General features: G+C 32.9%; 1 protein-coding gene across 3 annotated transcripts; it reads right to left on the reverse strand.

Annotated features, from left to right (window-relative positions):
• Positions 1–3,799: 3,799 nt before the first annotated feature.
• Positions 3,800–9,187, reverse strand: BETA-UP (beta-ureidopropionase). 3 transcript variants are annotated; one of them, XM_088854807.1, is made up of 7 exons: positions 8,915–9,187; positions 6,619–6,726; positions 6,321–6,509; positions 5,630–5,860; positions 4,979–5,203; positions 4,484–4,564; positions 3,800–4,332 (listed from the first exon to the last, which is right to left on the reverse strand). In XM_088854807.1, the coding sequence occupies exons 1-6, from the start codon at positions 9,056–9,058 to the stop codon at positions 4,490–4,492; spliced, it is 972 nt and encodes a 323-aa protein (XP_088710933.1). In that variant the 5' UTR covers positions 9,059–9,187; the 3' UTR covers positions 3,800–4,332; positions 4,484–4,489. The 3 variants fall into 3 exon arrangements, with proteins under 3 accessions (XP_088710933.1, XP_006852933.2, XP_088710935.1); XM_006852871.4 differs by lacking the exon at positions 4,484–4,564; XM_088854809.1 differs by lacking the exon at positions 4,484–4,564 and having other exon boundaries at positions 6,321–6,513.
• Positions 9,188–13,843: the final 4,656 nt, after the last annotated feature.

Genomic DNA, 13,843 nt, shown 5'->3' on the forward strand with positions numbered 1-13,843 from the left:
GGGTAATTTTACAATTTTAGTTGTATTAAATTATTTTTAAACTTTTTTATAGGTGTATAGTGGTCAAAATATGAAATATCAAATTTGTGCTTAATTCGATAGAAAAAGAGACTAAATAAAGATATACTTTATATTCTAAAAAATAGTACTTGGTTGTAAAATATGAGATATATGAAATTATTTTAAATGGATGGTTTCTTTAAGGCCTAGGTTTTAGGAAAACAAATTAAAACCTCATCTTGAATCATCATGTGGAAGCATTGTGGGCATTAGAAATTTCCATTATGACTCTAAAATCAATTTTCAACACCAACTATCTTGTAAATTTCAGAACACTCATTTTTACGGTGAAATGGGCAGTCTAGATGATGTGTTATAATATACACTATTTTAGATCTTGAAATCTTAATTTTTTTTCACAACTATAATATTCAAGGCCGAGTTATTGATTTGAAGGCATTCTAGGGTCAGAACTGCAATCTTTTGTGAGTTTTGAGGTAAGGACTTACTTATTTTGATAGTGTTGCACTATTATGAAAACATTTTCTTTTTTAAATACAAAAACTAAAACGAGATTAAATTTTATATTAGAAATTATTTATAATTTTTTATTAGAAATTTTTTATCTAGAATTAGAACTGATCGGATCATGTCGGGGTCCAATAACTTGGAACCAACATGGGCCTCGGCCTGGGTTGGGACCCATTATCACACTAGATCAATGTTAGGGGACTTGGCATAAGGTGAGTTTTTTGCCCTGGCCCGAGGCGAGTTACTTGGGCACCTCTCCGAGATCCGTACAGGCCCAAAAGACCTAGTAAAAATGAAAATCAAAAATAAAATATTAAAGTAAAGGTAGGAAAATTAGAAGAAATATAAAAGCAACCTTAGAAAGTCTATAAAATCCTAGACAAGTAAAGAAAAATGGATTTTAAAAAATATTTATAGTTGAGGACAATTTAAAAATTCCAAAAAACGAAAATATAAAAATAGAAATTATCACAAAAGACATATCCTTGCCAAAAACAATCAAATCATATATAAAAAAAATTAACTTTTTATATACCCTGAGTTGTACATACACCTCGGGGCGACTTGGCCTCTTGGCTTCGCCCAGGCCAAGTACCTTGCCAAGTCCAAATGGACTCGGCCCATAATACTGCCCTTGGCTCTACACTGAAGACAATTTCATACAAGGTTGCAACTTTATAATATAGAGCTAGAAAAGAGTGTTCCTAAGCTGGAAAAGCTTCATATATTGATCATATGGACATCAAGATGTATGGATATGATAAAAAAAAAAAAAAAAAAATCAATTACAAAAAATAGTGTATCATGTAACTAGTGATCTAGACAGTCCATTTTCAAGATTTTCAAGTATTTATAGATCAACTCGATCTATACTATCTTTTATTATTTTCCCTACCTTTTTAGGTGCGGAAGGCTCGATTCGCCCTTCAACCCACAAGGGATAGGAATCGAGCCCTACAAATTAGGCTCGTTTCCCCCAAGCACTAACCAATCCTGCTAGAACTCTCATCCTCGATCTACACTATTTTAAATTTTGAATTTTATAATTAAAGGTTGAACATAGATTTTCTAGTCATCATAAGATCTCCAACACCCGAACTACATCTTCAGGCAAAATTTAGAGGTGTGCCTTGCCATCATAAGGTCTCCAACACCGGAACTACATCTTCCGGCAAAATTTAGAGGTGCGCCTTGTATTGTATACCATGGGCGCCTTATAGAACCTCACCCCTTATAAAATATCCTCATTTTCTTTACTCTGGTCCCATATGTTTTGTGTATTTATTTGTTTGATTCTTTTATGTTGGTTCCTTGAGACTTACAAAGTAGCATATTATATATATATATATATATATATATATATATATATATATATATATATATATATATATATATATATATATGGGCAGTGATTTCATGCAACGGTTATATCATAGTATAATGCAACGACACTTCTAGAAAATCATGTTTGTGGTATTTGTATGACCCAAAATTTAGTACACACTCTCTTTATCTCAATAATCAATCTCAAAAAAACAAACGATCAATTTGAACCCTAGTTATAGTCAAAATGAATCTCCTCCAAAAACGAATTTAGACCATTCATTTGGAAAATTTCAAAATCTTAACCTTTATAAACTCAAAATCATTTTTAACATTTTAAACATTATTCATCTAATGACAATAAAGCTATCCAAAAAAATTGGAAATAAAAAATTCCTTCTAAAGCCTAGATCTAAGCATCTCACTAATCACGGATGTCCGGTAGTATTTGAATTTTACTTTTTTTTTTTCTACAAATCCAAATCACTTGAAATTTGGAGTGTGTGTACATAAAAAATAGACGAATCTTCGAAAAATATCAAAAACATATTTTACATGAAATAAATTGACCAAAATACCCTTGAAAAGTTTCAAGGGTATTTTGATCAATTTTTTTCACAAACTATTTTTTTTATATTTTTATTAAACGCAGATTAATGAGAAAAACACACACCTAAAATTTCAAGTGACTTGAATTTGTAGAAAAAAATTTAAAATTCAAACACTACCGGATATCTATGATCAGCCCAGATTCAATCTGGACCATTGGACTCATTTTTTCTTGTGAGCTAGTGGATTCACCCAAGCTTTTTCCATACACTAGCTCACAGGAAAAAACGAACCCAACGACTCAGATTGAATCTAAACCGATCTGACGATCACGAATGTCCGATAGTGTTTGAATTTTAATTTTTTTTCTCCAAATCCAAATCACTTGAAATTTGGAACTTATGTATATAAAAAATAAATGAATCTTCTAAAAATATCAAAAACATATTTTACATTAAATAAATTGACCAAAATATCCCCAAAAAGTTTTGGAGGTATTTTGATCAATTTTTTTTACAAACTATTTTTTTTATATTTTTATTAAGCGCAGCTTGATGAGAAAAACACACGCCTAAAGTTTCAAGTGATTTAGATTTGTAGAAAAAAAAAATTAAAATTAAAATTCAAACACTACCGAACATCGATGATCGTTAGATCGATCCAGATTCAATCTGAACCGTTGGGCTCATTTTTTTTTCCTGTGAGCTAGTGGGTTCACCCAAGCTTTTTCCATATATATATATATATATATATGAAAAAAAATTATATAAAGATACTACCTTATAATGTAGAACGACGTACGCCCTTCAAAAATCCATTAGAAAATATAGTTTTAATGTTGTAAAACCGTTTGATTGATCATCTCGTCATCGAGATGTATGACTATGAAAAATAAAAAGATTTTAAGTCTTAAAAATAGTGCATTTTACAATATATTATCTACACCATCCATTTTTAAGATTTTCATATGTTTATAGACCTACTTGATTTTAACGATTTTTAAATTTTTAAATTTTATAAATAGATATAAAAATAGATTTTGAGATAAAGAACATTTTACATCAAAATTATATACCATGATAAAATTTGAAGGTGCACCTTACCTCTACACCTACGGATGCATCCGCATGCAAACTGCACCCTATATATATAGAAATTGAGAATGCGTGTGTTGGGATATGCCAACACAAAATTTATCTGAATTTCCTTATGTATTTCAAACACATGTTAAGCTGCCACATTATTTCCAGGGAGCGAAGAGGAAACACAACCTCAAAGCAAAGCAATCCATCTTGTAAATTTCTGTAATATCATCATCATCACGGCCTTTTCCTAATTAATTAGGGTTGACTAATTTCTGCAATATTGAAGGCACAATTCCGAAAAACCATAATACTTAGAAAAACCATAATAACCTTTAACGAAGACCATTCAAATGCAAGAAATAAATCCTTAGGCAAACCGTCTTCAGTCGGTCAAGCACATGCAATTCAGATAACCATAAAGAAAGAAACTTACCCACCTCAACTTTTTTCTTTTTTTTGAAATTGAACCATTAAATCTCCATTAAGCTCTCTTCTGCAACAGTGGATCAGTAATAACATGAGGCTTGAAATCTGGTTTCAAATAGTGAGAGAGTTCTTCCGCATACATCTCATAACGGGCAGTCATTTGAAATCCCCACTTATCTTTAACCTGTCTACACAGATTGAGGTCCATCTCTGAGATCATCAAGCCATCTCTGTAACGAGAGAGAGATGGGGTACAAGAGGCATCCGGTGCTGAAAAGTAGCTGGAGCCATAAAAGTGACCGAAATCGCTGTGTTGGGGTTTACCATCTCCTGAAGTAAATGGGTTTGGGAAGGTTTCGATGCCAACCCGGTTGATGGATCCAACGAAATAACTGTTGGCTATGGCTGCATTACGGGCCTGAAAGTGATATAGTGCATGTAGGGGAGAGAGAGAGAGATTAACATGAGATCAACGTATGATGATCTTAACTTTAGAGCAAGAGAGAGTCGTAAACATGAGAATAAGGTATGATGATCTTAACTTCAGAGAGAGACAGAGAGCCACTAACATGAGATTAAGGTACGATGATCTTAACTTTACGACCCCGATAGAAAAGCAAATATTTGGTTGATAGGTACTCCGAAATGGCCTGGTGACACTCAGAAAGGTTCAGTTGCTAGCTGTCCAAACAACCAAGTCTACTCTAGAGCATGACCTCTCAAAAACCATTTTCCTTGAGGAGAGCTCACATTAAGAGTATAAGCTCCTCGTGAACACTAACAATTCAGCTACAGGCGATCATACACACATGCATATACACAAGTACACACACATATAGATATGGATAACATCTTACATACCTAGTACATACATACACACATACATAACACCTTACATACCTAGTATATACATACATACACACATACATAACATCTTACATACCTAGTACATACATACATACACACATACATAACATCTTACATATTACATTATTGCACTCATACATATGTACACAACCTTGGACGTGTTAGTATGAAATGTTCTCAGGGATCATAAAACTAACCTCAATAGGCCACATTGGTTCACTGAGCTCACCAACTGTAGCAGATGGATTGAAGATAATCTCAGCACCATTAAGGCCAAAAGCCAACCAATTCAGAGGGTGATGCCGCCCATAGCAAATATTCACAGCTATCTTTCCAAATGAGGTCTCAAAAACAGGATGACCAGTATTACCTTCCATATAATATGTGCTCTCATTAAAATCGCCAACTCTTGGGATGTGATTCTGACAGGAAAAAATACCATCCCATGAATACTACTACCCTGGTAGCTAAACAAAAAATCAGTGACAGAAAATAACCAAGCTTCTCTCTCTCTATCTCTGTGCATGAGAGATAGACGATAGCTATGTGACTGTGCATAGAGAGAGAATGTGTGTGAACCCAGATTTGGGTAAGGAAATGGCTAGTCCCAAGACCAAGCCAGCCAGTTCACCTAGGTTCTCTATAGACATTAATATATCAGGGCCAGAAAAAAGTAAGACTCAGACGAGTCCCAAGTTATTACTGGCTCGGGACTTGCCAGGGTCATGAGCCAAACCAATTTAGGCGACCTCTGAGTCGGCTCAAAGAGTTTTTAAACAATGACATTGGGGGGCGGGGGGAAGGAGGATGGAGGCAATAAAGTGCGTCATTTACGAGTATTTGATTACCTTTCGATGTTTCCCCATAATGTTGCCCTGATTACCAATAATAACTGCAGTATTCCAAATGGTCTCTCCATGGTCGATGTCTCTTTCAAGAATTGGGCTAACTATAACCATATTGTACTTCAGTGCAAGGGCCTGCAGAAACTTTGTGGTTTCTCCACCATCCACAGGCTCTGCAAATTGGCACCAACTCTTTTCTCGAGTACAAAATGCGAAAGGCATCATCCAAGCCTCCTGTTCATGCATCAAAGAAGTGCTAGCTTTTACGTCTTCTTTATAATTAATGTTGGTATTGGAGAAACATTAGCCAAATAAAGCATTACCATCCTCTATTGATTTATTTATTCTTATAATGAACCAATAATTGTATCCATAGAAAAGACATGGGAAATGCCCTGTAGAACCATGTCAGGATTGTTTTAAGTTCCAATCTTCACCTTTGGTTCTCTATTATGGATGGTGGAGATGCTCCATAGCTCTCAATGATGTCTAACACTATGGATCATCTCCACCATCCATGGCAGAGTTCCACTGGAGGAGATCAGGGAATATAGCAATACTCCTGTCAGCCTGTCCTACAGGATCATTTCCCAAAAAAGATTCATTGAGAGGTGATACTTGTAATCTACTTGTATAATTAATCAAATATCATGACAACAAAAAGGAAGATGCATTGAAATAATTTACAGTTTACCTGTAAGCATAAGATGTTCACCCCAGAGGCACCGGCTGCATCAATCATGGGTAAGATCTTCTCCATAATTGCATTTTTTTGATGAGGCATAGGTAAAGTGGTAGGAATAGCAATAGAATTTTGGATGAGACCAACTCGGACAACTCGAGGTTTCCGCTCATGCTCTTCATCAGTATGGAAACGATAAGCCTGTCTAATTAAGGAAGTTTAAATGATTGCCAAAAATTAAATTTCAAATGACAAAAAGGTAAGGTGAGTGCTATTGATTCTGTACCCCAAGGATGGTGAATTGCTTTACCTGTATGTCAAAATCTGACTTTGAAGAAATTGCAGTAGCTGAGACTGGCAAGTTTAATCGTTCAAGAGGTTTTCCACAATTCAAACCCAAAAGCAAACGGCTGACTTCCTGCACTTGTAATGGCATGGTAAAAATAAACATGAGTACCTCAGAATTTAATTTTTCAAAGACAAAAAACAAGTCTATGTATATCCTGTCCATGAGTAAACCTAATTGGAATTTTAGACTTCTTAAAACTGCCATAGAATCTGGCTTTTCATGAACCCTTTACTGGTACATATGAATATGAAATTCCCGTTGATTCTGAGAATTATTAAAAACTCCTACGCTTACAAAAAGGGCAACTCCGATCAGAATAACTTCAAGGTTCTCATATATATTTCTTATTCTAACTTGTTTTGCTTTCATGCGGATTAAGATAACGGCTTTTTGTCAACCCCTTAGGCTTTAATAGTTAAATACACTAAGACCCAGTTTATTGCCTCACTCCACCTGTTAATCTTCAAAATATGCATGCAACTAACAGAGAGTAAAGTGGATGTCTTAAATCAACTAATCGATCAAATAAATCTCCACAAAATTTGATAACAGGTTTTAAACAATGTTTAAAATCTCAGCTTTAGTAATGGTTAAACATGGTGAAAAAGAAAAGAGGGGAGAAAAAAAGGACATAAAAGATTTCAGCAGAAGCTGGATAAAAAAGTGGTCACACCAAGAATTGGACATATTGTGACTATAATTGGGTTTATAGGAGCCACTCTACCCTAAACCAGTTTCCAGTTAATGAGGGAAGTAAATAAAAAGAAAAGAAAAAGAAGGGTATTCCTCATTTTCAGATCCATAGTTCTGGTAAGAATTGGTTAATCAGAATGGAATATTGAGGAAGAATTCAGTTGGAAGATAAAAATAAAAATTTTGATCATGTGCATCCCTTTGAGTTTTGAAATACGAACACAGGAATAATTGAAATATTTGATCCAAAGGCCAGTGGTTATTATTCAATATTACTATACTACTGCATATGGGGCCCAGAGCACATCTCAACTGAAATAAGCTAAAATGTTAAACTTATGACATCCAACCTAACCTAAAACTACCTTTGTTATGGTGACCAAAAAAAGATTCTCTTCCCTTCTTTAATCTTACCAGCTATTCTTCTCTTTTCTGCCTTTTGCTCAGGAGCCACTGAATTGCACCCCTAGGAAATTCGATACATAGTTCTTACATCAATATACTAAAACCTAAAATTTGATTTTTCGAATAAGCATTGACTGAGCAACTTCATTCATTTCCATGTAAAGTTCTCCATAACTTTAAATTCAATAATATTTGTGAGACTATGGCCAAACATAGAGAGGTGTATCTCACATATCCAGTTCGATTCTTGAAATGTTGTTTTGCATTCCATTTTATCTATTTCTAAGGAAGAAACCTTGTATCTCACATATCCAGTTCGATTCTTGAAATGTTGTTTTGCATTCCATTTTATCTAATTCTAAGGAAGAAACCTTCTGATATATCTTTCTCAGATTGACTACTTGCAGTCTTTCATTCCCAGTAAAGAATATAGAAACTATTCTGGTAATGAGTGTTACACAAACAGATGCACTTCGTTTCAGGGAGATCATCCATTACGATCTCCATTATACTTCCAAATTAACTGGTATAAACCCTAATTTCCAATACGCCCTAACTGCCAAAAGAGATCATCAGCAATTTCATCAAAGAAAACTGATATATTTGCCAATTCCCTCAAGTAAATACTCAGTATATGCATAGTAGAGTTTTAATAGCCCATATGTATAGACTGCAGTTTACCTACTCCAAGAAACCCTAATTTCCACAAATAAAAATTAGTTCCTGAGAAACATGCAACTCTAATGTGTTCTCTAAAAAGAGGCACCACATATCTTAAAAAAAAGGAGGGACAAGTAATCTGAGATACACTGAATTATCCGCATGAAGAACACTTCACTTGGCTAAAGAAAAAGAGATTCCGCAAGTTTCAGAGAGATGCTGTCTTGTACACTGAATTTAACTACACAAATCCTAATTCTCAACAGAAGAGTAGACACGGTGTTAATTCAATTAGAGAGAGAAAGATAGCGTGTTATTTCCATTAGGCAGAGAGAGAGAGAGAGAGAGAGAGACTCATGTAAGTTCACAAAATCAAAGCCTCGATTCCAGTAAAAAAAGAGTCTAAAAGTTTCGCAGAGATTGCACCATGTATGCATGCGAGTTAAACCAGAAAATCTGATACCAGACGATCCGATAAAGGAAAGAGAGCTTGTAATACCTGAAAGACCTCCGGTTTGAGAGAAGATTCAAGGAGCTGGTAAAGCGACTCATAACCATGAAGAGAACCAGGCTTGCTGACATTTTTATTTTCAATTTCTCCAGTACAGCTCCTTCCTTCCACTTTCTTAGAGAGCTCCGCCATTAAATTTGCAGATTAAAGCTCTGAATCTGAGGAGAAATGCAATTATAAAACTCCCTTTTTCTCATAAAAGTAACAATGGTGCAGAGCTCTCTAAATTAAAATACCCATGCTTTCAAGATTAAACGCTAGACTAAAACATTTTGGGTTATTTTCTAATAATAGAGTTGAGGAGGCGGAGTGAAACAGATTTTTAAAATAACGAATTAATTTTAAAAAAATAAAAAGTTTATATAAGGATCCAAGCTTATAATGTACAACTACGGATGCACCTCAAAAATCCATCAAAAAAATGTAGTTTTAATGTTGAAAAAATCATCTCAAGATATATGACGATGAAAAATAAAAATATTTTTAGTTCAAGAAATAGTGCATTTTACAATATATTATCTACATTATACATTTTCAAGATTTTCGTATGTTTATAGATCTATTTGATTTTAACTAGTTTTTAAATTTAAAATTTTATAATTACATATAAAAATAGATTTTGAGATAATCCTAACAACACTTTACATCAAAATTATATACTATGATAAAATTTGAAGATGCACCTTACCTCTACACCTACGGATGCATCCATATGCTGCACCCTTTAAACAATTATTATTATTATTATTTTTTGGAAAATATTCATCTTTAGATTAAAAAAATCTTTCTCATTATGTTTTGGAAAATTGTTTGGTGTGTCCAAGCTCGCAGCAGTTACTACGTGGACTTAGAGATCTATGTTGTTCGCCAAAACTGAGTCCCGTAAATAATAGGGTCCTCCAAAAAAAATTGTAAAATCAATTATTCAAATATTTTATCCAAAAAAATATCATTAAAATTATATATTTTTATACATTATTAATCTCTATGTTAAAGATTATATATTCTCTAAAAATTAAGGACAAATTTTATTTTAAAAATAAATTATTAAAAGGCCGTGGACACATAAAAATTGTGTCCTTACCATTTTATACCCAAACGAGTAGATGGTCAGTATGCGCCGGTTGGAGCATAGCGTACGCGCTCTTGATCGACCATGGCAATGAAAGAATGATCCATCCTAATTGATGGCATCATAAAATATAATAATTTAGGAGATTGTACACAAAGAGGCTATTTATTTATTTGTTTTATTGGTAATTCATTGGGAAATACATTCCTCAACCTATTTTTTCAAGTAGATTAGGAGTTAGTTTTTTGAAGATGTTATTAGAGTGGTATTAGTGATAGGAATGAACATCACAACGTTGTCATAATCATTCTTGCCTTTACGATTTCAAAATTGATGGTTGTAAGAGCATCATTAATTTGTACCTAATACCAAGTATGTTTTATTAATAATTAGGGATTAATGTCAAAGTGATTTGTGAGTAAAGTGTGTTGTTTGATTGATTTTTGTTGTGTTGCTTGATGAGGTCTGTAATTGCAATGCACAAGAGCCAAATAAAGAAATAAATGAATAGGGGTTTACTTTAGGGAAAATATCTCCATACCTCTCATTTTTAAGTTTTATATCTCCATAGATCCAAGTTTTCAAAACATATATTGAATTATACAAAATTTAAATTTTAAATATTTTAACTCCTTAAGTTAACTTTATTTCCTTTAAACTTATTTTTTTGCCTCAAACAAATATAAGAAAGATATATCATTTCTAAACACCATTTCTTTATCTTCATGTGATTTTCCTCTAAATCTCTTTCTCCCTCTGTATTTTCCTACTCTCTCTCCCTCGTGTCTCTCCCTCACTCTCTCCCCATTAGAGAGACAAAGAGGGTGAATGTTAGAGAGATAGAAATTTGAGGGCACGTAAAGAGAAGAAAGGTTTAGAATGAACATGTCTTTTGTATTTGTTAGGGCTAAAAAATAGTTAAAAGTGGGTAAAGTTAGTTAGAGGGTTAGGAGATATATTTTAAATCTTTGGGCCTATTGAGATATCACAACAAAAAATAAGGGGTACGATGATTTTTTCCCTTTATTTTATGAGAAAGTATACAAAGATATTGTTAACTTTTGATACAAATAAGTCATAATTGCTTTTATCTGTTGGATTTCAAATCCGGTGGTTATTAGTGTGTCATTGACTAAGTTTAAAATTCAAAACAAAAAATTCATACTTCGTGATACAACTAAAATTGTCTAATTTGAAATTGGATGGCTTGAGGTATTTGCAACCTCCTTGTAACAAAGGTAAATAGTGTCATAGTATACAATCCCATATTTTATTCAATCCACCCCATACGCTCAACAAGATTATGCCAAAAAACAACTATGGATTTTTAATTATTTTGGCACAAGGAGATTCTAATTATTTTTAATCATCAAAAAATTTCATCATCAAAGCCTTATTTTGATTATTTGGGGTTAGTTACAAGAATTATGTTTTTCCATTATGCGAAAAATATGGTATAGAGTTAAAGAATCTAATAGCTAAAAACGTGCTATAGAGTTCAAAAATTTTATTTTGGAGTTTGATTTCACTCCCATTCAATGGCTAAGGTGATTTGTGACATTCAATCTTATTGTATACTTTTTCTATGATCCTTATCATCATTAGATTATTTTCTCAACTATTTGGGGCCGATACTTTTCTTATGATAATACATTCGAAATATGCAATCTTTGCGGATTAGATTGGATTGATGGGGCCAAATACAATTAACAATGAGAATTTTATAACTACTGTTTAAATGATTAAAAGAGAGCCAATCATGCCCTTGGCATATACATCCCATTTTAGAAAAGTGTTTTGTTAAACTATTATTTCTTATAGGGTATTTCCTCAATAAATATTAATTACACACACATTATCCTTACTCCGTAGTACATGAGGATTTTGAGCGGTAGAATAAATGTTTGTAAAAAAAAACAATGATATTTGATTCGCTGTTGAAAAACATATGGCTGATGTCACATCTTATGTGGATAGTGTCACATTCTATATGAGTAACGTCATTGTATATCATAATTAATAGAACAATTTGATAAAATATACAAAAAATTTGAATAATTTACATTTTACGTTTTTATTTTAATAATTTTCAAAACCTATTTAATGTGTTAGTTGATAGCCTATTCAAAATTTGATCAAAAGAATGATGGAAATTTTAAAATATGGGTAAGATGTTAAATAGTTCAGATGTCATGAGTAATTTGATAAATTTCCCTAGTTTATAAATGTTTTTGTTTTTACCAAGAGATTATACTTTATCCGTGATCGATTACCTAAATATCCCTAAGCAAAAAGTAACTCAAGACTAAAGATATCAAGTGTCAAAAAATATCAAGTTCATGGAATACTCAAAAAAATGAGTAACCCAACAAAACCATTAAGAAAATCGGAGATAAAATTTGGGGCCTAGAGATATCTTTGGATCATGTTTACATGGAAGAGATTGTAATAGCAAATAATTTAGCCAAGGGGGGCCAAAGATCCATTAGCTCTCACAAGATTCTAATTTATATGGTCCTCAGTGATTTTGTATAGCTAAGCACACATGTAAACCAACTTTGGTTTATGAAAAGTTTAACACATTCAGTGTTAATCCCAATAGAAGTTAAAAACTAATGTTTCTCATTCCACAAAGCAGAGGAGAAAAGAGGGTGTGAGAGAGAGAGAGAGAACAGCAAAAGTGAATAAAAATAAAGGAAAGAAAAGGTAAATGTGAATAAATAAAAAGAAAGAGAGAAGGCATTTGTGCTGCTAATCTTCTTTTACCTCGAAATTCCAAGAGAGGGATACATTATTTCCTCAATATATACACTTGGACCTGAGAAAGGAGTGAGAATCAAGCTTCTCATTTTTTATTTGTTTTTTAATATATACTCTTGGACCTGAGAAAGGAGTGAGAATCAAGCTTCTCAAAAAAAAAATTATACTACTTGGACTCTTAGGGCTATTTTGATTTTAATAAAGTTAATCATGATAACAAAATAATTTGCTGAAATTCACATAGAAATAGCCAAAGATAGATGGAAATATAAAAAATAAATAAATATTTAAATGGTAATATACACAACACAAGACACTATCAAACAACTAACATATTAGCATTATTTAACCTATATTGATTTAAAGGATGATGGAAAGATTGGGAATGATGTCGCATATATATAATTAAAAACTGGGTGGGCAAAATAGAGATGTGCAACTAGAGTTTTATGTGATCGCTTCATACCAATGAAACTGAAAGGTAAGTTTTACAGGAAAACTGTATGACTGATTTAATTTTATAGGGGTGGAATGTTGGATGGTCAATAAACAACATATTCGTAAAATGTGTGTAGTTGAGATGAGGACATTGAGATAGATGAGTGACAAGACAATAAGGGATAGAGATCGAAATGAATATATTCAGGAGAATTTAGGTGTGGAACCAATAAGTGATAAGATGAGATAAAGTAAACTTATGTGGGTTGGCCATGTGTAACGCAAACTCAGTACAACACCTATTAAGAGGTAGATTCAATTCAAGTGGAAGGCTAGGAAATGACAAAATATAGCCCAAAAAGATATGGTTTGAAGTAGTGAGAAAAGATATAATGACTTATGACCTCATTGAGTTTATGACCTTTAATAGAGTAGAATGACAGATCAGGATTCTTGTAGCCGATCCGAATTAGTTGGGAAAATGCTTTCACTATGATGATAATTGATTTAAAATTCTAATGATGTCATATCTATAAGGTTTAGGCCTTGTGAAAAAAAAATAAAGCCTCACCTTGATATTGTGTCCGGAAAACACTTTGGGCATAGGAAATCCCTAATATGGATCTAAAATTTATTTTTACCACAAA

Source organism: Amborella trichopoda, chromosome 13, assembly GCF_054954075.1.
Source record: "Amborella trichopoda isolate Santa Cruz 75 chromosome 13, AtrichopodaSantaCruz75HAP2 v2.0, whole genome shotgun sequence".
NCBI classification, from domain to species: Eukaryota; Viridiplantae; Streptophyta; class Magnoliopsida; order Amborellales; family Amborellaceae; genus Amborella; species Amborella trichopoda.